The 27,836-nt window shown below is 41.7% G+C and overlaps 4 protein-coding genes across 10 annotated transcripts; 2 read left to right on the forward strand and 2 right to left on the reverse strand.

Moving 5' to 3' along the window:
• Positions 1-620: 620 nt before the first annotated feature.
• Positions 621-1,961, forward strand: LOC103316786 (WD repeat domain-containing protein 83). The gene has a single exon (XM_016988538.2). The coding sequence runs from the start codon at positions 968-970 to the stop codon at positions 1,862-1,864; it is 897 nt and encodes a 298-aa protein (XP_016844027.1). The 5' UTR covers positions 621-967; the 3' UTR covers positions 1,865-1,961.
• On the reverse strand, positions 1,951-3,461 carry LOC116417221. Of its 2 annotated transcripts, none has more exons than XM_031929248.2 (2): positions 2,692-3,461; positions 1,951-2,612 (listed from the first exon to the last, which is right to left on the reverse strand). In XM_031929248.2, exon 2 carries the CDS (start codon positions 2,590-2,592, stop codon positions 2,083-2,085), a length of 510 nt encoding a protein of 169 aa, XP_031785108.1. In that variant the 5' UTR covers positions 2,593-2,612; positions 2,692-3,461; the 3' UTR covers positions 1,951-2,082. The 2 variants fall into 2 exon arrangements, with proteins under 2 accessions (XP_031785108.1, XP_031785109.1); XM_031929249.2 differs by having other exon boundaries at positions 1,955-2,612; positions 2,688-3,096.
• Positions 3,188-8,339, forward strand: LOC100120487 (persulfide dioxygenase ETHE1, mitochondrial). Of its 2 annotated transcripts, XM_032599149.1 has the most exons (9): positions 3,188-3,709; positions 3,901-4,280; positions 4,372-5,096; positions 5,187-6,459; positions 7,042-7,186; positions 7,266-7,451; positions 7,547-7,695; positions 7,785-7,995; positions 8,086-8,339. In XM_032599149.1, exons 1-4 carry the CDS (start codon positions 3,572-3,574, stop codon positions 5,270-5,272), a joined length of 1,329 nt encoding a protein of 442 aa, XP_032455040.1. In that variant the 5' UTR covers positions 3,188-3,571; the 3' UTR covers positions 5,273-6,459; positions 7,042-7,186; positions 7,266-7,451; positions 7,547-7,695; positions 7,785-7,995; positions 8,086-8,339. The 2 variants fall into 2 exon arrangements, with proteins under 2 accessions (XP_032455040.1, XP_001604129.1); XM_001604079.6 differs by lacking the exons at positions 3,188-3,709; positions 3,901-4,280; positions 4,372-5,096 and adding an exon at positions 6,597-6,683 and having other exon boundaries at positions 5,311-6,459; positions 7,547-7,635.
• Positions 8,340-9,775: 1,436 nt separating this feature from the next.
• On the reverse strand, positions 9,776-27,151 carry LOC100120512 (activating transcription factor 3). Of its 5 annotated transcripts, XM_016988596.2 has the most exons (7): positions 26,856-27,150; positions 14,230-14,295; positions 13,358-13,666; positions 12,699-12,835; positions 12,241-12,243; positions 11,883-12,122; positions 9,776-11,822 (listed from the first exon to the last, which is right to left on the reverse strand). In XM_016988596.2, the coding sequence occupies exons 3-7, from the start codon at positions 13,629-13,631 to the stop codon at positions 11,562-11,564; spliced, it is 915 nt and encodes a 304-aa protein (XP_016844085.1). In that variant the 5' UTR covers positions 13,632-13,666; positions 14,230-14,295; positions 26,856-27,150; the 3' UTR covers positions 9,776-11,561. The 5 variants fall into 5 exon arrangements, with proteins under 5 accessions (XP_016844085.1, XP_008210563.1, XP_008210564.1 ...); XM_008212341.3 differs by lacking the exon at positions 14,230-14,295; XM_008212342.3 differs by lacking the exon at positions 14,230-14,295 and having other exon boundaries at positions 27,047-27,146.
• Between the last annotated feature and the right edge of the window lie 685 nt (positions 27,152-27,836).

The raw sequence follows: 27,836 nt of genomic DNA on the forward strand, positions 1-27,836 counted from the left end.
TTCTTCGTCTAATTATTAAAGACATACAATAAAGTAGACACCAGCCTACTTCAAAATAAAAAAGAAGATCTGGACGCATTGCTTACACTTTTTGATCAAAAGACTGTATTTTTTTTTATTTAACTCATAAAGCTCATAACTCATTCAACTATTCACTTACTACCCAGCAAAAAATTCAACAAGACTCAAGAGGTTATATTTTCCAAACTGCAATAGCGAAAATAGCAGACGATAAGTATGATGCAGTAGTGTTTAGAAGTTAGTAGCGTAATAATTAAGAGGTTGGCCGCTTGGTCCTAGTACTTTACAGAGACACTCGGTGCGCGCAGACACAGCCATTAGGTGGCGGCATTTGAAACTATAGCATGGTAAGGATATTCGCCTACTTGTAATATATACTCTTATATATATATATATATATATATATAAGACGTCTACAAGGCGAATAATGGTGTTCTACGAATCGAATCTAGAGCTATCATCAATCATGTTTCGGATTAAATATGCGTTCCCCTGCTTGATATATGATCGATCGGATGACGGATTCCTATACAGCTGTATACATCAATTTATTAATTTTAGTACGCATTCATGCTACCGGTGGCGCTGCAAGATAGAACTTATTTACGCCGGCCGACCCACTGTCGTCTCTTGTAATTGTAAGTTTATGATTCATTTAGAAGCCAAACAATTGAATATATACATATTATTATATATAATAGAGGACATGGCTTAAAGCCGATAACTCTTTAAGAAAGAAAAAAAAACATATATAAAATAGATATCCGCAGAATATGCAGTAGCCCTTGTGTTGTAGGTTATTCACTTATTCGCGCATACCATAAGTAAATTAATTGCTTATGCAAATGTAATAGTTTACAGAGGTGTACCTGAATGAAAAATCAAAGCTATTTTTGAATTTGAATGATTACACACAGTATATGTATAATAAATAAAATTTTAAAAAATGAATACAGAATACAGTCTCACTTCAAGAATATACTGTAATCAAGGTGCCATCCGATCAGTGAGATTTAGTGAAGATGGAGCTTATTGTATAACCAGTGGCTCCAACAAGAAAGTAAAATTATGGAATCCATACAAGAGTATACTACTGAAAACCTATGCAGGACACGGAAACGAAGTAATGGATGCCTGTTCATCTTGCGATCAGAGCCAAATAGTATCCTGTAGTGCTGATAAATCAGTTATACTTTGGGATGTTATCGCTGGAACACCTGTACGCAGATTGAGATGTCATACTGGAACAGTGAACACAGTTCGTTTCAATGAAATGTCGACATTAGTAGTGTCAGGTTCACAAGATAATTCAGTAATGCTGTGGGATATACGGGCAAGGACTCTTACTCCTATACAAGTTTTACCTGATGCAAAAGATTCTATATCTTCCGTTAGGATATCAGATCATGAAATATTGACAGCATCTTATGATGGTAAAGTGAGAAGATACGATATTAGAGAAGGAAGGCTTGTTACAGATTGTATGGGAGAAGTTATCACATGTGCCAGTTTTACCAAAGATAATCGCTGCTTTTTAGTAAGTTGTGCTGATGCTACAATCAAGTTAATTGATAAAGATACAGGTGAACTGCTGGGGGAATATGAGGGACTACGTAAAAGTGACTTTTGCCTGGAATCTTGTGTTAATCACGACGATACTTTAGTACTATCTGGTTCAAGTGATGGACAAATTTGGGCATGGGAGTTAATATCTAGAAAAATTGTGATGCATTTGTCTGATGAGAAGTCTGGTGCACATCCTATCATATCTATTGGAGTTCATCCAAATAGAAACAGTTTTTTGGCTGCTAATGGACCTGACATTTTACTGTTTGAGCAGTAATCTTATTTATCAAACTATGACTGTTGCATAATTTATAAGGTGCATCTGTATATTTTGAATATTCTTTTATAATAAAAACTAAAGAGTAGATTTTTAACCTGTGCATAGTATATAATTTTATAATAAAAACTAGTGTTTTATACAATCTTAACAACAATATTTATAACCTAATAGAGTATATACATCATTTGGTATTCTCTCTTATATTAAGAAATAATTTATAGCTTAACATTTTTAAAATAATCTTCGTCTATGATCCTTGATAAAGATTTCAGGGTATCCTCAAATTGCGTTGCAGAAATTCGTGTTTTGCTGACTGTTTCCTGTAAGACTAATTCACTTTTCAGAAGTTGTCTATTGGTATCATTTAAGTCATCTACCGATTTAGTGATAGTTGTACTCAGTAACTCTTTGAAATTTCTATCAAGTGCTTTGTTACATTCACGCAACTTCTTATGAAGTAAACTGTTGTACTTGACACAACTTTTTTCACTTCGTTGTCCTTTTAAATCTGCGTAAGAACACGTGGACGGATCAATAGCATAGCTTGCACTGCTCACACTGTTGTTTTCATCATCTGATTCTCTTGCCTCTCCTTGGATCATAGTCCCACATGAGTTGGATACTAAAATTGATGGAAACATCATCCCTGTTTTTACACTTATAACAGCAGCTTCATCGTCCGATTCAGGTGCCTCACCAGAAACAATCACAGCTCTTGTCTCCATTGTATATTTACTTTTTACGTCTATAAATGTAGATGCAAACTATTACTATATGATTGAATTTCAATACAAGATCATATTATCTACAATTTACGTACTTACACTTAATTTTAGGAATTTTTTCAACAAAACCAAATGTTTACGTTTTTACATTTTGTTTCTACTGTTGAAATAATTATCAAAACAAAATTGAAATCTTTTTTAAATATAAATTCAAGATAAATAAGCATATGAATTAAAACTACGTGGAAATCATAGTATAAATATATAAGATCAGTGGTCAGATCGAGCTAGGTATTATATAAGTATATCAATGTTATATGTGACGATTCCAATGACGGTCACGATTCCAAAATGATTAATGAAAATAAATTCAAACTCTTCCTACATTTTCCCTCAAAGGAAAATTTTCTATTCCTGTCAATGGTGAATCAAAACTGGATCACTTTAGAAAAATATAAAAAAGATAGGATACATTATTTATACAGTCGCGTATCTCATAACCTTGAAAAACTCCAATTCCAGAAGTCATCAGCATATCTGACACAGATAAAGATAATGCCTATACATAAGTATCGCTAGCCGTCATCTTTGCCATCATCTTTGTCCTACTTTTAAGTTTTGAAACAGATCCCAGGATGACTGGTCGCAAACACAACCTAACCTCGAAACCGTAGTCAACGTCGAAGTCAAGTTACCCGAGGTCTGTAAAATTTCACTGCGGCATATGTGGCAGTTCAAGCCTTCAAGTCGTACGCGTACGCTCGATGCCTCTCACCTCGGCGATGTAATTTGTATCTCGATATTCCCGACTTTCTTCCTCGATACCCATCGACACGACGCGTGCGCGCGATAGATAGCCTAGTGTATGTGACGTAGTCCAGTCATGCGTCGGCGGCATGAACGTCCAGGAGGCCAAAACAACGTGACAGCAACATCAGCAGCGAATCTTTAAAAGATTGTTAAAAAGAGACGAATCAGAATGTCGTGGAGTCGCAGGAAAGACGGCCTCTTGGCCAAAGTCAACTTTCCACCGTATACATTGGAGATGCTCACCAGCAGGCACGTTCTCGTCGGCGGTGGCGGTGGATCCTCTAAAACAGGTGTCGCCAATGGATTTGTGAGTATTGTTTTTATTCTGGAAAAGCTGGGCTAAATGAAATTTTTCGAAGTAAAATGCAATTAAACTTTTTCACTCTCTGAACACTGCTGTAGGTACAGTTTATCGCTGTACAGTGTACTACTGATGTTTAGGGGTAATCTGCTATGCGTTTCTTTTTCAAAGTGAGTAAATGCCTTTATCTGTTTTAGGAAATATTTGAGCTATCTCACGATGGAACACAGTTTGTTGCTGAAGAATTCACTCGTTATGAAACTGGACCCAATGTTGTGATGAACAGCGCAACGCACAATGATGGAAAAAGGATGTGGCTAGTTGCAGGTCAAGAAAGCCACTGTCAGTTGTATAATATTCAGGCAAAAGTGGTAGTCACAGAAAATGGAGAAATTCCAAAAAAGACTGGTTTTCCTAGTAGAGAGGAGCTTAGGCAGCGAAGGAAAAGTGAAAGGAAGGATGAAACACCTTTAAAGCGAGAAAATGTTGAAGAAATCAAGGATGAGGAACCAAAGGCAAAGCACAAAAAGCTACAACTTATTATTAAACCTTTAGATAGCATACAAACGGACTTTGGGTAAGATTTAAGTTGGATACAATATTTTTTACCAAGACTACGTTTGATATCATAATTTTTTTATCTAAATGTACATGTTGGATTTCTCCAGAAAAGCAGAACCTTTTCAAAGAGTGGTTAGAATAAGTCCCAATGGAGGTCTGATGGCCACAGGTGGAACCGATGGTTATGTGCGTCTCTGGAATTTCCCCCAGATGATCAAACTTCATGATCTAATGGGACACAGCAAAGAAATCGACGACATCGACTTTTGCCCCAAAAGCAAGCACCTTGCCACTGTTGCCAAGGATGGCAAGTTGATAATTTGGGACGTTACCAGTGGCTCCAAAACTAAGGAGCTCACTTGGACCCCGTCCGATGACGAGAAGTCTTTCTTCAAGAGGTGTCGCTTTCGGAAAACGGTGGCGGACAGTCCCGCGATTCCTCAGCAACTGTTTGCCCTCTCGAAATCTCTGCCACCACGAGACAGGAGAAATAGAAGCAAGACCCAGTATGGTTACTTGCAGTTGTGGAGCGTGGACTTAGGAAAAATTGAGAAATTAGTGACGTACAAAGAAGATCTGTCGGCTCTAGCTGCCTCTGACGACGGTAAATTCGTAGCAGTCGGTACGATGTCTTCTGGCACTGTAGATATGTTCATAGCCTTTAGCCTACAGAAAGTATGGCACGTGCCCGGTGCGCACAAAATGTTTATCACGGATCTGGAATTCTTGCCGACCAAACTCGACGGGCCGGCTATCACGAGCAACGCGGAAGCTGCCGTTGTCAGCTGCTCTATCGACAACAAAATCTGTATCCACAGCATACCGTTCAGACGTGAGTTTTTAAACTTTAAATAGACTTTATGGATAATAATCTCGCTGCCTAAGATTGAAGTAACCAATGTTTACTTTTCTACTTTTTCAGATGCATTGCCCGTTTGGCTGTTCCTGATCTTCATAGTTCTAAGCATCTGCGGTGCATTTATACTGTGCAGTTATTTGGGCATTTGACCAAAAGCATGCGAAACGATTGTCGCATCGAGTCCGCAATTTGTACATTACAATCCCAGGATATCAGGATCGCAAATTTCACGATGACGTGGATTTTTCGACGATGCAAGAAGAAAATAGGAACCAATTGCAACGCGAACACAAAAATCAACTTTTAATTATAACAATTCTCGCAATTGTTCTTTGTTTTGCACAGTACGATTAGACGTTGTTGTCAAGCCAGAACAAGGTGTTAGAGTCTTTATCGGTATATATATATATATTTTGTGAAGTACTACACTGTTCATTGATTATTGTTTGAATAGGTGAAAAGTTGATGATGCATTAAATTATTGTAAATGATATTGTTTGTCCTTGAGCTGTGTGTTCTCTTTTTTTTGAATTCTATCGACATTGTAAACTTTATATTTTTAAACTGTCAAGTAGCATTTAAGTTTTATTAGAGTGAAGAGAAGTGCATCATGGTTATTTTTTAAATTTGGTTTATATACAAGATTAAAAAGAGCTCGAAAACGAGCTTGAGCAAACTAGTTATCGTTCATTTCAGCGCTTCACCCAATTATCGTGCATTTTTTATAAATTAACTGTTGAACAAGTTTTCGTTATGTACTATACATATATACTTTGTAAGCTTAAAAGGACTTGACACACATTTAAAGTGTGTTCTGTGAGCTTTGTTTTCGTACTACTTGACGTTGAAGCGCATTTACTTTGTTTCGATTTTATTATTATTTATTTAATCAAACGATAATTTTACAACCAAGTAAGACTTTCTTTGTTTTCATCGGGTTCGAAGCCAACACATCGCGAAGCAATAAGATTGATTTTTGCGGCGAACGAAGAAGACTCAGATGTAGATTGAACTTTAGTTGTATAGGAAATTTTTAGACAGCTGTCAATTCAAAGACTCGAATGAATCCTTTTTCTTTCTTTGAGTAGTCGCGCTTCTAAGATGGCGCATTACCCACGTGACTTTGTTACGTGATAACTTTCAATTTCGGGCTTGGATCGTGTGGACCTATCTAATTACGAAACAGATGTGTCAGTGAGTGGGGCGGTCCAAGGTCCCCGCAGTTGGTCCAACGGTCCACTCCCACAGCTGACGTGTTTGCTGACTTGACACACTAGTTTTGTGTTTACACGAAGCATATTGAGCTACCTGCTTCACTTATCTGCATGACCACGTGGTATGTAAAACCTTCAGTGTAATCTAAAGATTACCTTCAGCTAATCTAAAGATTACAAGATTACGTGTTACCATTAGACGATTTTTCCTACCTGTCGTATAAGCGTAGAAGGCTTTGTAATGATTTGTCTCTCTAAGTTAGCATTAGTGCAAAGTGCAATGTCGCGCAACGCCGGAACGGTTACAAAAGCAGCAAGTCAAACGTCAGATTTTCTATTCAGACAGGTATTTATTTATATATTAGTTTGAAACTGTTAAATTAATATGTGTTCTATTTGATGACTATTATTTGACAGATTTGAAAATACTATACCTACTCATATAGGTAGGCAGTTTTGATTTGAAAAAAATTTTTAATTCAAATTTAACGCAATTATTTTAATTAAATTTAATTTTAGTTGCTTTTGTTCATGTATGCTGAGGTTAAAAAATTGAATTATAACATCTATCTATATATATTGTTTCATTGCAACATTTTTATCGACCATCGGTAATTTTAAGCGGCAAAAACAAATTCGAAAACACCTGTTGATAGTAACATGTAAACAAGCGTTGGCATTAACATGATCTTATCTAATTTCAGTTCTTTGATCCAGTATCATCAACCTACACTTACTTATTGGCGGACGTTGATGGTAAGGAGTCTGTTTTAATCGATCCAGTCGTCGAATGGGCCGAAAGAGATACGAAAACGATACAAGAATTGGGTCTTAACTTGAAGTATGCAAGTGAGTAATACTATTATTAATAAAGAATATTATTGAATGATTCTTTTGCCATTTTTAATAACTTTTTTTTAATCCACAGTGAATACACACATGCACGCAGATCACATAACCGGAACCGGAAAATTGAAGAAGCTTTTACCCGGATGTAAATCTGTGATATCGAAGGCCAGTGGAGCACAGGCGGACTTGTTTCTGAATCCAAACGATGAAATCAAATTCGGAAAACACATCTTGAAATGTTATCCAACGCCTGGACATACAGAAGGTATGCAAGCATGATTTTTTTCATTAAAAAAAAATAAATATAATAATACGAATCTCTCACTATCTTACCATGAGCTAACATGATGCATTTTCAAGGCTGCATGACATACGTTTGCGAGAAACAAGGTATTGCATTTACTGGTGATACTTTGCTGATAAGAGGCTGCGGAAGAACAGATTTCCAGGTAAATCCAGGATTCGTTAAAAGAAATAGTTTGCCGAAAATTCTTAGATAAAACCAGCTGGTATTCGCGGCCTTCTGCTGAAATTATTATGCAATAAAGTTTAGAAAGTTGAAATTTTTTATATAACAATTACGTATATTTGTTTTCAGGGCGGCTCAGCAGAAACTTTGTACAAATCTGTTCACTCGGTGATTTTCAAGTTGCCGGATAATTTTAAGCTTTATCCGGCTCACGACTACAACGGTCGAATGGTCACGACTGTGGCCGAAGAGCGTACATACAATCCGAGATTGACCAAATCGCTGGAAGAGTTTGTTAAAGTTATGAACAACTTAAATTTGCCTTACCCCAAAATGATTGGTAATTACCTGCTCAGCGACATTTTTGGATTCGCTATTTCTCTTCGCAATTCATACTTTGGTAATAATGAAAACTAATTTTTTATTCCAGATAAAGCTGTCCCAGCTAATAAAGTTTGTGGACTATATGAAGTAGACCAGAAAAAATAAGAGATCAAAACTCTTGAATAAAAAGAACGATATCATAATCAAAGAAAGTGCAATAACGACGGAGCATAATAATTTTATCTATGTATATTTGGATGTACATTTGGAAAAATGAGATTTGTAAATAACAATTAACATTATTTTTTATATCAGTGTATGTACCATATTCAAGATAATAAAAAGAAACGGAAGCGGGAATAAGTTTTTGATTCATTATTATTTTATAAATTTTGAATACATTACGGTTGATCATATAATTATCTTAAATTTTATTGTAAAAATAATCCATTTTTGCACTTTAATTAATCGTCAATGGAATTTAGATATTTCGTTTTATTACATACAATAAAACACTGGTTTTAATCAATTGGTAAATAAAATATCTGTGTTTATCAAAAAATTAATCGTCTCTTTTTTCAAAGTTAACAAAATCGTTTGCGCATGATTCGAAACGAAAAACATGAATCACAATGGGTACAATAAGACGATAATCAATCAGTCGCAAAACGCACGTTATAAGAGAGGTAACTCTGCTTGTAAGTTACATTGAGGTATGTCGTATTACAATATACTAATAATCATTTAGAGCTTTGTGTACAAGTCTCGTCACCACGTATGTACGGTCCTCGTTCAAATTACTTGAAAAATATATAGATCTTCTGTATGAACTTTGCATAGAATATATTAAAAAATATATATGATTTCGTTTTTAAGCACAACTGGTTAAAGTTTGTATATTTATATGTATGTATATATATATATATATATATATATATATATATATATATATATATATATATATATATATATATATATATATATATATATATATATATATATATATATATATATATATATATATATACATATATATATATATATATATATTTATGTTTTTATTTTACTAACTTCTTACTCATATTATTTTTTGAGACTCAAAAGATAATCGTGAGAAGTTTTACGGTACAGTAGTTTGTGGTTGGTTTAGTTATTTAATAAGGCACGCGCACGGAAATCCTAATTCACTTTTCTCGCGGTGAGAAAAGCAAACTACATTTCAGTGTACTCGAACGCATCACTAGAGCTTTGTTATGCATTGGTGAAGTATTTAAGTTATGGCATTTGCATATTTGGAGATACTTTACTCGATACCTGACTGCGTTGTTTCAAATTTATATCATGTTTTAAGATCGTTTCACAAAAAGGAGAATAGTGAGCCATGTATCGCGTAACATGAGACATCTATAAAAGTTAAAACTAATTGCAGGCACATAATATATTTACGCTCGTATATCGACTTATGCATGGACAATAGCGTCGCATTTTATGTATATGTATATATAGTTACATTTTCTTCTTACAAGCTTCAGTTATCGATACAGTAACAAAAAATATACATAATATTTGCAGACATCTCGTATTATATTACTGTCTATAATATAAATATATAACAAATATATGCGAATTTACGTAGCGCGTACAGTTAACTATCGATAATGCGGCAGAAGCGTTTCTTTGAATTACTAGTAGCACTTAGCGTTTTTATATGAACGTTAGGTACGATATCTCCGAATGAAAAACTTGAGAAATATGCGGTGAAGCGTTTCCAATACTCAATATATGATTATAGTCTATTCACTTGGTTCTGTATTTTGTTTATTTATCTGACAATCGTTCTCTCGAAAGAGAAATGTTATAAAAGACAAACTATTCTTGCGATATTCGCCTGCGAAGTACGCGATTTTATATAATAAAGCCCTTACAATTTCAAAACGTAAAAAAATATGATAGATCGATGAACTGTAGTCCTTCTTAATTACTTTTCGTATCTATAAATTATACAATATATAGCTGTGTAAAAAATCGCGATTTATAATGACATTACACGTAATAATAATAATAATAATAATAATAATAATATGCTTAAACTTAAATCCTCAAATACTCGAAACTGCAGGGAATGGCAGTTCGATGCTACGCTCTTGATAAGACTTTGAGAATGTCACAGTTATGGACTGCGATCGCCGGGAAAATGTTGTGCCTGCAACTTTGTTGCATAAAAATCGAACACAAAAAAACGGTCAGTGGACTTGTGCCATTTCTCTCAACACTTTGAAAGCGTTACCGAGAAAATGGTCGACAGCCACTTAGCTCGTTGTAAGTACTTTTGAATGAAAAAATGAAGTCGTACAGTACAGCGCAAACGATACCATTTTTCCGTCAATCGCGCAGTACAAGAAAGAAAAGAGAGAGAGAGAGAGAGAGAGAGAGAGAGAGGAAATAGGAATGTGTAAAAGTGTCTGCAGCTTCGCCACGTTTGTAATACAGTGACTTACTATAAGTAGTACGGAAGAATACGCAAAAGCGTTGACGCCTTTCCGTCATTAATAATCGCTCGGGATAGATAGAGAGGAAGAAAAAAACGACGACGAGAGCCTCCGACAAAAGTGTCAAGGACTCGGAAAGGAAGACTACTCCGCCGGGGAAAAAGTGTGTGAAAGATCCAAGGACGCAGCGCAGCAAGAATGTCAGAAGTTTTAAATGTCTTTCGAAAGGCGCTAGAGCGATAATGACACCGCTAGATGTTTTACATTTGAGAAAATTTTGACGAATTATCGTTACTAGGTCCCTTTTCCTATACATTTTCTTTTCAAACATGGAATGCGAAAGCAGTTTCCCCTCGCGAAGGAATGAGTTGCCATCAATCATATACATATATGCGTATACGCGGTTACACGATCGAAATGTGCATACATGCGTCGGAAAAAAAGAATTCAACTTTTTATAAACTTAAATCACGTATAACGATGCATCTCTTCTTTTGATTTCGTATTCTTCCAGCGTCGCCGTTTCTAACTACGCGTACAGTTAGCTATGTATTATGTATATGTATTATGCACATCAGCATTAATAAAGGAGAGTTTCGCAAGCTCGTAAAAGTATAAAGATAAGCGAGTCTCGTTGCCCCTAGTTTTTTGAACTACAACCTAGCAGAGTTTTTGCATTTTCTCGCGCTCATGCAATGCCCGCGTGAGAGATAGCTCCTTTATGTTAACAATATTTATACATATCATTTTGATTTTCTTATCCTTGCCTTACTTTTTGCTTACTCGCTAAGTCGAATCGGATAAATAAAGCAGGCACTTGGTGTCCTCACGACTTTTCGTATATTACTGTACAACCCGCTCGAGGCTCTCGATTTGACGGAACTTGCGGCTCCCACTGGTTCGGAATTGAGTATCTCGATAATACCGCTTGAATTGGTCGATGCATCAAAGTCAATTAAAAGAGGCTTAAAAAGTGAGAAACGTATTAGAATTGGACGCTAACGACGACGAAACGTATAATTCAAATGAGCCGCACGTCAAGCCGAGGACACCCGAGCGCCTCCTTCTCACTCTCCTGATGCGTCCATCAGGGCTAAACGGTACATCCGGCATTGGGAGGATTCGTCGTCGTGGTGGTCGTCGTCGTGGACATGGCGGCGGCCGTGTACGGGCTGCCCTGTCGGTAGAAGTCTTGGGCTACTGCCTCGAAGCCCTCGATCTTGACCGGGCCGTAGTCCGAGACGATCGAGCAGTCGCTGCTCGGCTGATTCTGCTGGTGGCTGTTCGCCACGAAATTCTCCTGGTAGCTTGGGAGGGGTCCGACCGGATCCGCGTACTGCTGGTGGTACGTTTCCTGAGAACGATCGTTTCGATTAACATTTAATTTTTAATAATGATGATTCGATGCGCTTACGGGACAGGCTGCCTGCTTCAGACACGTGGGCCCATGTCGATTGAACATCTCGACGAGGCTGTGCAGTTCCGTCTCGAGCACCTGAACTTGCGACTTGAGTGTGTTGTTCTGCTTCTCCAAATGCTCGCAGTCGTTTACGAGGATGTTGGTCTTCTCGCGCTTCTTCAATCGGCACTTGGTCGCGGCGATTTTGTTGCGCTCGCGTCGCCTTTTTCTTCGCTCCTCGTCTTCAGGGGTCAGCTGCAAGTGGCAAGGAGTTTTCGTTTTATCATTTTGGATGAAATGGAACAGAGCGCCGCAAAACTCCACAAATGTGCATGCGTGATGTATATCGATATAGAAAAATTGACAGCTGTACCTTCTGCAAAAATTCGAACGAATTGATTCGATGTCATCGAGCAGCCAATATAGTCTGGCTGAAATCTCGGAAACGCAACTTTTACGTATGTAATCGAGGACAATTTCTTCTGCTCACTCATACATCAGCAAAAACTGCAGATGAGTGCCGCGCAGTGGGTCTCGAGTTGCGTAAGGCGTACTGACAGGCACATCGAAGTCGTCTAATCATAGTTTTGAAATTTCGCAGCTATCACTATTAAACCGTGCCCCTTCCCCCCATTGTTCGCGGGAATGTTCACATAATTCGAGTTGACGTTGAGTCAACTGGCCTTGCAATTAGTCAGGTGTCGATTATGCACGCCTGTTTGTTTTAACCGACAATTTTTAAAAGCGCAAAAAACTCTCTTCTATATAGATAGCCAAGCCGCGCATGTCAGTGCCCCCAAATTCGCTCTCGAGAACACAATAGCTTCTTACCCCATTGCTGGTCTTGCTGTTGCTGGACTCGTCGTCCTCCTCGTCGTCGGCGCTGCCGTACTCCTTCCTGCTGCGCTTCTTACCCTCGTCGGCGCTGCCGTTCGCCCGGCGCTTCGTCTGCAGCGTCAGCTTCAGACCTGTGCAGTAAAAAAAAAAAATAAAAAAAATAAATAAATAAATAAAATAATAATAATAAAACAAATCATTGCCGCGAGTCGTCTCGGCGTACTTATTATATATAGTCATGAATATTCAGAGGACGTTCGCGCACACGACGGCCCACGCGCGCGAACGAGCCTTTCGAAACGCGCGGGTATTTATGTACACCTGCATTAGCATGAAAATGAGGCGAGCGGAGATTAGGTTTTCGGTGCGACGAGAGGCGTGGAAGTGGATTTCCGCCGTGCGTGCGTGTGCGTGCGAGCGTTCAATGTCGAATCGCAGACAGGTGCGTGTTTTGAAGGCGGCTGTAACGTCGTAGATTTCGAGGACTTTGCAGTGAGTATGTGTGTTTTTGTTTCGCGACGATTTTCAGAACTTGTGAACGTATATAAAGACGTTATAAGTTGATATTGATTCGTAATTTGTTATCAGTGTTTTTTGGAAGCTTCTGTCTTCCTCCAAGGAAAAAAGCAACAGCTGCAATAATTTATGCCGACCTTCTTTAATGAGCTGACTGCAAGTGTGCTGAACGCTGGGCGGACTGGGCTCGCCGCTACTACTGGAATCGGCCCTGTCTCGGCTCCTGGCGCTGCCGTTGCTGCCCATCTGCACCGTGCTGCCGAAGCTGTCGAACGGATTCGACATGGCGATGAGGCTGTTGACTATCTCCGGCGTCCGGGGCGTCACTTCGGCCGCCGCAGCCGCGACGCTCAGCAGGCCCGCCGCCGACGCGGCTGGATTAGCGTTCACGTTCACGTTCAGGTTGTACATCGTCGCGACGATGCATATATGGGCCAGTTACGATCCTGCAACAGGTATAACGAGTGCAAGGGTCAGTTATTTTTATATTATTTTTATCAAAATAATCTTTATAATTCAATCGGGTCACTGTTCATCGTCTCTCTGTTAACCGATTTATTTACGGCGGACTTTCCAGATTTTGAGAGAGAGAGAGAGAGAGAGAGAGAGAGAGAGAGAGAGAGAGAGCCTCGAGAATTATGAATAGAGAGACCGATCGATCCTCACGTGAAACAAATTTCGGAATACCCAATTCACCATAATAATAACCAAAAAAGATTTTCCAAAAATGTCACAAGCCCGAGAAATACCAATCCGCGCCTGTATACAGCTGTCGGAATTAGACAAAGGACTATACGCGCATGTACCTATACTTATATACACAGGCGCTGACCCAATTTCGCGTCTAGCCCGTAAAACGGCGCCGAGAGCGAGCGCGCGCCTGAAAGAGGAGGATGTTCCCCTCACTAATCTCCGGAGGCGCGATGCGGCTTCGATTAGCCGTGTAAGAGAGAAAGAGGAGAGAGAAAGAGAGAGAGAGAGAGAGGGGCTGGACTAAAAATATACATACTGCGGCCGGACGGACGCATCGTTGTCTTGGAGGCTGTTCTCTATGGCTGGACTGGTGAAAGGAGCGCTTGGAACGAACAATAGTTGCTGATTTTGACGAATCGAATAATTGAACAAATTATATAGGGCAACGAAAGCGCTTAATAAAGCCTTTGATCCGCGATATTGATGAGACTACTTCACGTTTCATGAAAAATTATCGCTCCTATTTTTAGACACCGCCGCGACACCCGAAAGTTATAGCGTTGCACGGACTAACGCGTCGGAATGCAACGAATTGGCGTTGACGAAAAGTAAAAGATGAGCCAGTGACAGTCACTTGCTTTTTGCTTCCCAGAATCGCGTTGCAAAGTCCCAGTATTTTCGAGAGTTTCAAAACATACAAGGAGCCACTATACGCGACCGAATTGTAATTCAATTTATATCCAAGTATTACGCAGCGAGATAATGCGGTGGTATCCTGCGATGTTTACTTCAAGCACGAGTAAATTGTGAAAATAAAGGGAAAACTATGTTATAACGACTCCAGCACGATCGGCACACAGCTATAGATCGTCTCCTTGTCACACAAAGGAATTCCATGCTCTCCCGTAATATGCAAAAGACGGATACGCGAATGAAAATAAAGACGAGTAGAGAGGTTAGTTAGTTATACTAAGCCGCGCAGTATGGTTCGCTTCTAGCGCGGTGGCGGCTGTCGTGCCTGTGATCTCGTGGCGTTTTTCATTCCGCTCGTGTTTTTCTCGCGACGCCTCGATGGACGATCGCGCGGATTTTCTCCTGTATAGGTGAGCGGGTTGAATTAAGTTACGACGCGACGGCTTTTTTAGTGCTGCATATGCTCGCACAACAACTCGTTCGGGAATCGCTGCCACTATAAGAGTGGGAGATTAACCTGGAAAAACGACGATTATCAGCGGATTTTCATCGATAATTCATCGTTTTACGATTGCCGTGCCCGATCGGGCGACGAAAAAGGCGCAAAAAGTTGCCCCGGACGATGTTACGACTGCCAGCGAGAATTTTTATTGAAATATACGACTTGTTCTTCCCCGAAGTCCTCCATCAGTCTAGTTAGGCCGCGACGTAGCGCATTCGCGTCGCCTACTTTTCGCGCGTTGCATAATAATTCACATTTTCGCGGGTCTATTTTCACGTGCGGCGCGAGAATAAGCGGCCGAGCGAGAAGCGCAACAAAGTCGCGCGCGGATGTTTGCTTTGGGAGCTATGCGCTGTTTTTAGCTGATTGACGATCGATCTCTGCTGCGCGCGCGCGCGCGCGTGTGTGTGTGTGTATAGGACATATAGGAGAGACCGATGTCTGGCCTGCTGCCGTGCGGCTGTATGGAGGATTGTGGGCGCCGGGCTTGACGATGTCGTTAGCGGTGTTGTTGCTATAGCCGAGCTTTGATGGAAGCGACGGTCTGCGCGCAGATTTTAATTAATTCATTTCTGATAAACGATGTTGTGTGTTACGTTCATTTTTCAAAATTGAACATTTTGAAAAAAGCCATAACGCGAACAAAGCAAGTATACAGCCTCTCATAACAAGCTCTCAAGGCGCGTCGCTCCGCTCCGGCAGTTCCTGCGTGTATATGCGTACGTAATACACACACACGGACACACGAGCGACGAGGAATACTTGCTCTCTTTCCTCTACATTTGGCGCTCTCGAAATTTATGCTTCCTGCCCCGGAGCGCACAATGCGCCCACAGTTTTACAGCCGCGCGGCGGCGAGAGCACACTTTATAGCGCCACGAGTGGCTACTCGCAGCTCTTTCTCGCTGTTTTATGTACACGGACTTTTGCCTGCTTCGTTACGCGGCCCTCCTTTCTTCAGTGGACGGATTTACGAAATTTCGTTTTATCGGTTAGCAAAGCGCATAACGACCTCTTTCATTTTCCAAATTTGAACAACGCCTGAGGCACAAAGAGCCAACTTTCCCGCTCGATCCATCAGCCGGTCCGCGCGCGTTAAACACACTTTTTCAACCTCCGCCGCACCTCGGTCCGGAAAGAAAAACAAACAGCATTAGTCCGAAAAAATAAGGGACGACGATCGATGGGGAATCAATCAGCGCGGGCGGTGTTTAGTCTGCGCGTCGCGGCGCCTTCCCTCCGATATACGACAACGACAAATTCGACGACGAGGCTGATGGGGCCGTCGAGCGTGTGTGTGTGCGCGCGCCGACGACAAGTAATAGAGATTGATGGGACTGCGCGATGTGCGGCGTGCCCGCATCTTTGCGCTCTCTCGGTGTCGTCTTGTCGGATGGTCGACTCTGCGCCGCTGCTGCGGTTTTAATGTGAAGAAATGAAGAGAGAGAGAGAGAGAGAGAGAGAGAGAGAGAGAGAGAGCTGTCGCGCGAGGGTCTGGTGCCGGCGGCGTTTGGTTGAACAAAAAATTTGATTGCCGTATGGACTGTGAAGTACCACCCATCTTTTTGTGTATTTTAAATTCCTAATCGCATGCGAACGAGGTAAAATATTTTCCAAATTCGAGTGAAGATAAAGCTATCGCAAAAAATACAAAAACAAAAACATCATGCTCGCACACACACACACACTCACACGCGCAAGCTTTCAATCCCGCAATTATGCGATTAATACCGAGAAAAGCCTTTTACCGTCATGTCAATTATTCAGCCGCTTGCAAACTCGTGTACCAGCGCTTTTATTGTTGCGACGCTCTTTCTCTCTCTCTCTCTCTCTCTCTCTCTCTCTCTCTCTCTCTCTCTCTTTCTTGGGTTATTAATACACGCGCGCGCGAATAAATAAACAAACTCGCTGTCTATACACATGTATATGCACAGATATAGGAGTCGGCGAGTGGTTATTAAAAAAAGAATAATCCATTAGGCGCCTATCGGCGCTGCGCACAACCTTCATGCAAATCGGGGCCTCGCGGCTTGCTGCATGTAATCGATTATTACGCATCTAATGCTCGTAATTAATATTTGATGTGCAGTAAAAAAATAGCACTCCCACATAATCGCGCGCGGGAAAATCGAGAGACTGTAATAAAGCGATCATACGCCGCGAGCACAATTATAAAATGTCCGAACCGTCTTGTTTATTGATATACATACGTATATAGGCACAATTCTAGAAAACCGAACCTGCACGTTTCTTATGCCTGTGTGTCTCGAAGAAGAAAAGTAGAAGGCCGACGCCTGACGCTATACGGCTTTGATTGATGAACGTAATTTCTCTTGTCGTATCAAGGTGTAAATCAGCGCTGCGCGGATTATTAGTTTGCCGCTTTACTGCCGCGCGACTGGAAAAGTTCATGGGACATTATGTGCAAATGGATGTGCCGGTACTCGCAAGCCGTCCGATCTGCAGGTTTCGCGTTTCGTCGTGCGATTTGTATGGAGGAAAACCTGCATCGTGACCTAGCTGCTGTATGGGATTAATAAAACAGTCGCCCTTGCGTACAATATTGCAACGTTGTGTAAAATAGTACCTTTCCGATATTTCGACGTTTTGTGATCTCGCAGTTCTCTTGGAACTAGCGTTGTAAAATCTGCATTCCGCCGACGCGGCAATGTTGTATTAAAGTAGAGGATATGAATAAAGAACTCAAAGCGCTTTCCCCAGCGCATGTTGTATACGAAAAAATGCCAAAAAAGCCTGTCTATCTCCGACCTTGGCATATTTAAAAAAAAATATTCCACTTTTTTCAAATCATCGCGCTTATACCGCTCGCCTAAATCGCAAGCTCGCCAAACACGTGTGCGCCGCGCCGAGGACAGATGTCCGTTTTATAATAATTCCCCCTCTCGCAATATAACGCGCGCGTCGAGCCGCTTGTCTTGTACATCCTATACAGTTCACCCTCTCGACGTCGGCTCTCGTTATTTTCGGGTGCGAGTGCGTGCCCGCGCGAGAAACCGTCGGGATTATAGCGCTTTTTTGCGAGCTTTAATGAGCGCGTTGGATTTTATGCTTTAAAATATAACGTTTATACACGTCGTTATACGCAGTATTCTAAAGGCCTTCTTCCTCTAGGTTGCAGCTTTCCGTCGGACGTGCAACGGCGTTACACAAGTGGCATATGCGCGCGCGAAGCGAGAGGAAGAAAGAGAGGAGTCGAGGTGCCACTCAGGCTGCCAGAAACACGACGCGCATGGGCCCCACGTCTTTGTAATCTCGCGTTTTGCAGTCTGACGTTTGACTTTGTGCGCTGTGACGAGATGGCGAGAGAAATTTCACGAGCGTGGACAAGCTTTCCCTTAAAGTTATTTACATAGGAATTTCACGTTGGTCTGACTAAACAGTGATAAACCCCTGATATACCTGCCGAGGCTGCCGGCATACTGTTAAATGCCGTCAATACAAAATCATTTCGAATTTCCATAAACCATGTATACATTTTCGCTTGCAGTGATAAAGCAGTTGCGCGTGAATCGCATCGCAGCCGGCAATTCAAAAGCGCACGATTCAGTTAAATCTCTCGGTCATTATAAAATCGCTCAAAGCCGTCAGCTGCCGCCGCACAAAGAAAATTGCAGCATTTCATCGAAAGAGCGCTCGATATATATTATAGCTGCTGGGCCCGCAAGAGAGGATAATGAAATTCATCGCGCGGGAAACAAAGGCCTGTGAGACGCTGCGAGATTGACGAAACGAGATTATAGGAAGGTCAGAGATGTGGAAGCGGAAAAAAGCGGAGGGTGTGATTTACAACATTTTTAGAAAATTCTCCATCCGAGTCGCGGCGGCGCGCGAGGAGAATCGCAGAATTTTTTTAACAAAGCGTGAATTGGCAATGGAAGCAATTATACGAGCGCCGCGCATGCGAAAGACAAAGGGAATTATGGCTACGAATAGGAAGAGAGGAGAACGAATCGAGCTGCTATCCGAAGCCGAGTCGAGGCAATCAAAGTGCCTTTTTATGGATTTCCTTTCTCTCGAATTTCGTTGCGTGCGCTATTTTAAGAAAACAATATCAATTAATAGTATAGTGGAAGCTTCAAATTGAATTTCCGAAGCAAGGCCAGTCCCATGCACTTGACACACCGAAATCCCACCCGTGTGCTCAAAGCATCGTCGTGGGAAAGCGACGAGTGGGAAGAACAGAGTGGATGTTGAACAAAAACGAGAGACGGACGCGCGACGGTAATGAAGAGACTCTCGCGCGTAATCGCGCATAATCGCGCGTTATTGTCGCGATGTATGTTTGCACAGTGCGACATTTCCAGTTGGCGTTCGGTGGGTGTTCCGCTTTTCCCACGCTCTGTATAACGTGTGGCGCTTGTTTCAGAGATGTCTAGACGGACATTTGACGGTGTGCTGAAGGTTTGTGCGCGCGTTTTTCGATTGAAAGTTGGCACAAAAGCAGTTATTGATTGCGCGGATGATTAGTGCCTCGTCGTTAAGAGAAGAGAAACGTTCTCATGCCCCGCTTATACTCGCGTCACTTTATAGCCCATTATTTTTAAGTTATGCAAATAAGTGGAGAACGATATATTCGAAAATTATTATGCAAGCCACTTACGGCGTGAACATACTCGAGCCAAGGCACGAAGAAAAATTATCTCAAAAATGCCAGCCCTCTCTTAATTCGTCTCTCGAATCAAATCGCACGTGCAGAAAATACATATATAATATTGATGGGCCTTTATACATCACACTCGCTGCCGCTTTACGATTACGAGGCATGAAATTTTTACTGCAAAAACACTGCGCCTCACGTCGTCGTCGGTCATCTCGGATGAAAGGAAATCGTTAAGCGACTTTTTTTAGCCCCGCAGTTATATTACGCGAAAGAAAGGAAAAAAAAAGGAAAGGCAATCGAGGTCTCGGGTTTCTTCCTTTAAAGTATAGGTATATAATATATAATATATAAACAATGAACAGAGCTATAGCTGGGGATCTCATTAGGCGCAGGAGCGTCGATTAGAGAGACCGGAATAACGCTCAATTACGTCGCTTCGATTCGCATCTCCGCCTTTGCGCGCATCGGAAAGAAATCGGTTTGGGGGCAAAAAATCGATTGGACATATAATTAAATGAATTTCGCGTGGTGCGGCCGTGAATCTCGATGATTGACACGTTGCTCTTTTTTCTGCATCGAGATGGATCGGTCTTCAGCTTTTGCAGTTATCGATTTGCGACGACCAAAAGATATCCAGTGCTGAAGTATAAGCTTCTGGGAAAAGAGATAAGTTAAAGCGCGCTGGGGAATCCCCTGAAATGACCTAGATCATAATTCGTCTACGGCCGTATATCAACAAGGACGCACGATGATATCTCGATATTACAAACGTTCGCAGTTTGTATTAGAAGCACAACGCATTACGGTGGCCTAGTCCACCCTGATAGAAATGAACCTAAAAACTGGCCAGTTACTTGGCAGTGACTAGATTGAAACCAAAGAACTGGCCATTTACTAGCCAGTTCTTAGGTTCATTCTACCAGGGCATAAACGAGTAACATAAAATGCAGCTTCAAAAAGTTCCGACGCGTAGATCGAGATTATTTATTATTTTATTTAGAGCTCTTTTTAAGGTCGTATAGTAAATTAGTAAATTCTTTCCTCTTCCAGCCGATAATGCAGCCGATTAGACGACTTTTGTGTTGTTACACCTTTCTTCGAGTCGCGATAAGGTACGTGTTTACATTCGCGAGAGGATGAGTTTTACGATCCGATGCATATATACTTACTTCTCTATATATTATTGTGTACTTTATCCATGTACACGCGAGAGGAAACAATCGGTGGTTGCGCAATCGCACACCGGGCTTTGAAAAGCGCGTGAGAATCGAATCAAACGGACAATTGGTAGCGACCGCCGCCGGATAAATAGCCGGCGCTAATGAGGTCTGATGCGTCGCTGTCATAAAAATTACAATCGACAATGGGTTTCGATGATCGTTTCATTCGATTTGTCCGCTGCGAAATTGGAGCTCGCTCTTTCTCCGCGCAGTTTCTCCGCCGCGCGAGGATCGCGACGGTTTATAACGGCGCATTTTATATAGCAACACAACAATTAAACACAGGTGTGTTTTCAATTGAAATATCCATGGGATTAGAACAGATGATTGCAACAATTCGATCGGAATGCCGAAAATGTCGGGGGGCCCCATATACTGTTGTAGGTACTGAAAAAACTGCGTCTACGTCAAGAAGCCGAGAATGCAAAGACAGAAACGTTCACGGGTCACGGATTTTGTGGGCAAAATTCAGAAATGATATTCGCCGGGCCTGTGGCAGAGAGGGAAAACCGGTTCTGCACGCGTAGAGTCGCTGCATCTACACAACTACGTGTTTGGGATTCGTCGCTTTGACTCTTTTTTTCTTTTGTTTATGCGTGCGGTGTGACTGTTTGGCTCCTACAACGATATTATTATAGGTATTTTGTTGAATGGATGCGGTAATTGTTGCCTGGCAACTTTTTGACGTATTCGTGTATTTTTTAGTTATTGATTAAGTATTTTGACACTGAATATATTTCTTTCTGTAAGCAAAATGAGCTCGGTATTATGCCGTAAAAAATAAATAGAAATCATTCTTTTGTGAGGCGATATGCATGTTGATCCGTTTAATTGAAATTAGAGCAGCAGCGAAGCGCGCAATTCTTATGGCATTTATTAGCGATTGATTGAAATCCATTAAAGAAAACGACATCAGAAAATAATGTCGCGGTATCTTGTGTCGTGTCAGTCACGAGAACAACTCGCTGTTTCGTAAAGAGCAATCGACGCTCATTCCCTCGTTTTCCATAAACTAAGGTTTTTTTCTCCACACCTCGCGCACTTTCTCAATCTCGCCAATAATTTTAATCGAAAATAACCGCATCAATCGATCGGCTGTATATAGGTGTTACCAAATCAATCGAGCGCTGTCATTAAATACACGACTTTCAAACACGCACGCATCTCTCTCATTGCAAACGCTTCTCCCAACGACATCCTTCGAACCCACGGAAAAAAGAGAATAATCGGTATAGGCCGAAAAACCTACACGAATAAACACAGACGTACACGCACACACCGACGGCTGCACAGCGCGCTTGTGCAACATCGGCACGTGCGTCACGCGAATAAAGCGGCTCCTCTCCGCGTTTCGAAAGTCGGATGCTGCTGCTGTGCTGGGCCTTTACTTAAGGTCAAGCGGATCGAAAGTTTAACAAAACTGATGCGAGAGAGTGAGAGAGTGAGAAGGTATGTTATGGGCATGTTGGGCAACGGACACGATTCCCTTCGCGCGCGGGGCTCTTCTTCTCGGCTCCTAAAAGAAGGATTCTTTTGTTTTCGGAAGAGGAACGAATGGCTGTCGCTCGCGCGGGTGTGGGTATACTATGTGGAGCAGTTGGCTGTAGCGGTCTCCGGTACCGTTTTTCGCCGATTTCGGCTGAAAAGTTAATCGATTCGAAAGTAGTGTGCCGACCTTTTCATCGCGATCGATTTTATGCGCTAAATGTTACTTCATTTTACGAGAACAGTATATACTTTGTATTTTGTGATAAAAATTGCAAAAATTTAATGCCGACGTGTCAAAATTGTGATTGATACGCAGAAAACGACCATGAAAAATATAATTAAAAAATCTGTACTCGCAACTCCTATGCGAATTTCGCAAAACGCCGCGGGGCCCAAAAAAAACAAAACACATAGGATATAGCCATCAAGCAGATAATAATCAGTTGTAAAAAAGTGAGCAATGTTCTTGGGAGTCGGGTATTTATTCGAAAAGTTCCCCCCACCTTCGATCTTGACCAAACTTGCTGTGTTTATTGATTATAACTTCAGAAACAATAATCCGTTGTAAAAAAGTGAGCAATCTCCTTGTGAGCCGAGGACGTAGATGCGAAATTGCGAAATCTATCGCTTTTGGGCTTGGATTTCGGCAGCGCCCTCTAAATATCATCATACCCAAAATTCATTTTTAACCTTTTTTGAGGCCTATCAACAATTACCAATAGTTTAAAAGTGATTAACTGACAAAAAAGTTTTCGTTGGTAGAAACGTTGCAAACTTCAACTACACAAATAAAATTGAACCTAGTTAAAAAAATCCGGATTCACGTGCAGAGACCGAGCCCACGAGTTTAATACACAGTTTGAAGGTTAATAAAGGTGTTTAACTTTTTACGCAATCGGCAATTAAGGTCGCGGCTGTAGGCGCACTCGAATACTATGCGGAATGTAAAACAAATCTAGGTATGGAGCACACGTTTTTGTGCAATTTCAGATAATATCTCGCGGCTGATGCATTATGTCGATGGATATACGGCACTTTATAGACAATAACAATCGCGGCGGGCGCGTTACGTAAAATAAAGTGGAAAGGCCTTTTTTTCTTCCTTTCGCACGCGCTTTTCGTATATGTAATCAAATTCGTATAAATGAGCGATCGTTTATACTTGGAATATCTTTTATACTTTTATTGAGAGGTCGGACGCGTAATTTTTTCGAAATAAGGCAATAAAAAAGTCGTTTGCGTTTTGATTTATACATGTATACCGCTTTTGTTGGCGATCGTTGATTAAAAAATAATTTTCGGAACTTTTTGTAAGCGAAGAAGAGAAGAAGTGTACAATATATATAAGCTTATCGTAATGATACTACATTATCTGCAGGTTAAAAGGATTTAAGCAAACGAAAAAAGTCTCAGCACGATAAGGCTGGGTCGAGCGGCGATAAACTTGTTATTCTTTTTATTCAAACATGTTTCTAACTATTATTGCATCTTGCCTAAGCGGTTTACTTAAAATTTTTATGGATTTAGAGATTTTGTGGAGAAAATTCCGATAAGTTTTTCAAAACCAGTGTACCAACACACACCCGACTTACGCAAATCCAACAAAAGCAACATTTGGCGTCTCCTGCAAAAAGCCTCTATTCCAAGCCAGTCTCGTGTATACGTCAGTAAAGGTCATGTCCGTCTGCGAATCCCCCGCGTTTCTTTATTTCTCTCTCGCCCGCCTAGCGTCGTTAAAAAACTTGCAGCAGCCAACGACGTTCTTTCGCTCTCTCTCTCTCTCTCTCTCTCTCTCTCTCTCTCTCTCTCTCTCTCTCTCTCTCTCTCTCTCTCTCTCTCTCTTGAGCCGTATAAATTCGAACTTTAGCACTAAAAAAAAGAAGGGTGAACTGTGGACCCGGCGGTTTATGGCGCGGGGAGTTTATGGAAATGGCTTTCGCACGAAAACGATTTTTTAATTATTTATTTTAATTATTTATTAGAGAGAAAGCATCGCTGGAGGTTGCGCTCGTACGATGAAAAAAGAGACTATTAATTATATCCATGTAACAATGGGCCATTGAGCGACACGTCAAAACAAAAACCAATATTGAAAAGAAACGCACCTTTCAATTTCAATGCCTCTTAATTGGTTTGGCGCTATTGAGTGTTAGATTAATCTATCGATTCTTCGGCGGAGGTCAATAATAAAATTATATTATATGTATGAGTCTCATGTAATAGGCGTTTTATTCGGTGGCCAAGGCGCTAATGCACCCGTCGCGTCTCTCGAAGCGCGAATTCTTAAAAATACTCGCCTGTAAATTTGCTCAGGCTATGAGCAAACATTCAAATTAGAATGCACTCTCGAACGCATAGGCCTTTTAACGTTGTTTTGTGTAAAAAAATACCTTGTAAAATCTTTACGCGCGAGCAAATCCGTTGGTTGTAACCAGAGTTATACAGTGTCCGTTTGTTACACCGAGAACAATCTTCATATAGAGAGGAAAGAGCATAGAAAAAACACCTTCGAGTGTATTAGAAAAATAATAATAAAACTCCCCGCCTTCTAGTGGCACCCGCTCAAGCCATTCGCGTGTGGCACATGCGTCGCAACATTGTACGCGCGCAAGACACATCTATATATAAGATATCCGCGCGCAAGCATGTTTCTAAGTAGGCATGCACGTATATATACATACATTCACATATATTCAGTCTTTTCGTGTGTGCGGGGCAGCCTTGAAACGCACAGAGTGTAGGTGTGGGAGCTCTGTATGTACCGCCCATGCTCCTCTCTCGACAACCTGGCGTCGCATTACAATTCGTCGAGCGGAACTTATGTTCGTGGCGTTAGGATTATTAATTTCTTTTCAATCATCACTAGCATCCATTACTTTTCTCGGGAAAATCCTGGGGTGGAATCGTAATATTTTTCATTTTCGAGGGTGTGTCAAGGTCTCGCGCGTTTAGAGTATAGAGTCTTCGCTACAATACAGCAACACAACGCGTGCAGCTGACTCGAGGCGTATACTTATCTTGGATATTATCTACTTGGAGAGGAACATTTTTTTATTTTATCAGTTGGAGGACTGCTCTCGAACATTTCATGGCTAAGCGCGACGTTCTAAGCTTACGCTTATACTCGGCTTGTGTGAGAATCGTTTTTGAAAGTCTTTGAATTGTCTATACTTTATCGGAACGCGCTTTGTGCTACAGATCCGGCGCATGAAGTTTGAAGTTTGGCTCAGCAAACGCACTTCTGCAATCGTGCAATAAATTAACGCTTAAAGTATAAAAATATGTCACCGGATCCCGATAACGGTAGATAACCTACCGAAACCGAAATAATCCGGATCAGCTTTCGAGGCTCAAACCCCCTCTACGTGTCTCTCCGGTCTTCGACACCATCACAAAAAAGCATCTCTCTCTCTCTCTCTCTCTCTCTCAGCAAACTTCGTCCGAGCAGGGCATCAGTTCCAGTCGATTAACCTCCTCATCCGCGCGCAGCTTCTGCACCTATACGCGCAACGCGTTTCCGTCGGCGCGTCTCTTTGACTCTTGCCGCCGCTGATAAAGCTCTTTTTGTTTACTTCGCGCACATCACACACTATACAGTCCCTCTTATATTCCCTCTTTTTTCCGCTCCTTATAATAGCGGCTATATTTCATAACGACGACTCGAATTGTGATCAGCTGATGTATGTGTGTTGAAGAGATGCCAGGCGCGGGTTCTGTTATTGCAGAAAAGGTCGCCGGGGTATATAAGGTGTTTGCTTTGCGCCGCGGACCCGAGCCCGGTCGAGGTGTTAACGTAATTCGCCGGTCTGTTGTGCAGTTGCATCACGTACTCCACTATTATATATACTCGCACTACACTCTTCATCGAAGAGTCCGAACATTTTCTCGAAATCGCGCACGAGTCACGTCCACGCAGCCGGAGGAGGAATTCGACTCTTCTGCGGAATTCTTCGAACGAAATGTTTAGCAATAATGAAAAAGCTCGCTGGAATCTAATACTCGCGTAACGGTATAAGTCTTTCAGAGATTCGAAATGTCAGCTGACAGTGCTTTTACAAGATGCGCGACGATGATGAATTAAAATATGCCCGTTCGCGTATTTACTTTCTCAGAAGCTTCATTCAGAAAGGAGAAACGCACGTGCGCAGGGATACATTACAAACATCCAGTTAACAAATTCACTGTGGCCGAAGCTTCGGGTTTTTATCGGCGAACGAATCTCCATTCTCAAGTGTGTACGGAACCGTTTGGCTAGCGCATGAAAGGAGCTCTGTTCCTAGCAGGCTATACGTAAAATTGAAACTGCCCACACGGGCCTAATCTCCGTGAGCCATCGGCGTAAGCGATGTACGAGAAAGCCAGCAAAAGTTAAGGCCACCCACACAGGCCGCGAAAAAGAAATGAATCGATCAACAAACCGTTTCGCCGTCTCGTCGGCCTCTCCTCCTCGGAAAGTCTTCGCGCGACTGACGCTGACTCTGCTCTAGGTTCGAGTACTGAACTGTCACCAGCGCAACAACGGCCGCACACACCTCACTCGCGCACCACAACTATACTTATAAGTATACGTGTATAAAACACGTGCTGCGCGGCTTATCTCTCTGCTCACCGGAAGAACTGCAGTTTGCGTATACAGTACAGACACACATGCACACAGCCCCGTGAGGCATAGAGAGAGCGAACGGTCGGCTGCCGGCGCGCGACTGACTGCAGAGTGCAGTCTGCGGCCTAGATCGCGCCGCCGTATCGCCGGGCTATTTTTAGCGGCCGTCGTCACCGCGACTCGCAGCCATTGGCTCCCGGTGACGACCGTCCGCCGGAGGATTGGCTGCGCTCGCGCGGATAAGGAAAATGTGGGAGGAGTGGCGGAACGCAGTGGGGGAACGGAGGAGAAATAAAGAAAGAAGAAGCTTCGAGTCGGCCGAATTATGCCGATTTTTTTTTCTTCAAGCGAGAGAGAGAGAGAGAGAGAGACGGGCGTACCGATTGATCGCTATCTCTTCGGGCATTTACTGCATTTATTATGTACACTATTCATAAGTTATGTCAGGTGTGTTGCGGCGGAGACGAATGCCGATGTGCGTGTGTATCAGGAGTTAGTTAGTCATTCATTTACTGCGATTCGATATAACGCTCACTCTAATTCCCACGCAAAGTACAGTTTTTTACAAGAGCGGAGAAAGCACGTGTACGTGTACGTGTGTCATTCATCGGTCGATTACGATTTGCACGTCTGAATATTCATACAGCTGATTCGCTCCCGTGTTTGCGCGTGCGGACGTCCACTCGGCGCGTTTCCTGCCACGCGTAATATTCACCCCAAGTCTTCGATAGCGGATAAATTTTCGAGATATAAATGGCTATATCGTAATCTCCAGCAGCCGATTACGCGGAGCATC

The sequence above is a fragment of the Nasonia vitripennis genome, chromosome 4, assembly GCF_009193385.2.
Source record: "Nasonia vitripennis strain AsymCx chromosome 4, Nvit_psr_1.1, whole genome shotgun sequence".
Classification (NCBI taxonomy): domain Eukaryota; kingdom Metazoa; phylum Arthropoda; class Insecta; order Hymenoptera; family Pteromalidae; genus Nasonia; species Nasonia vitripennis.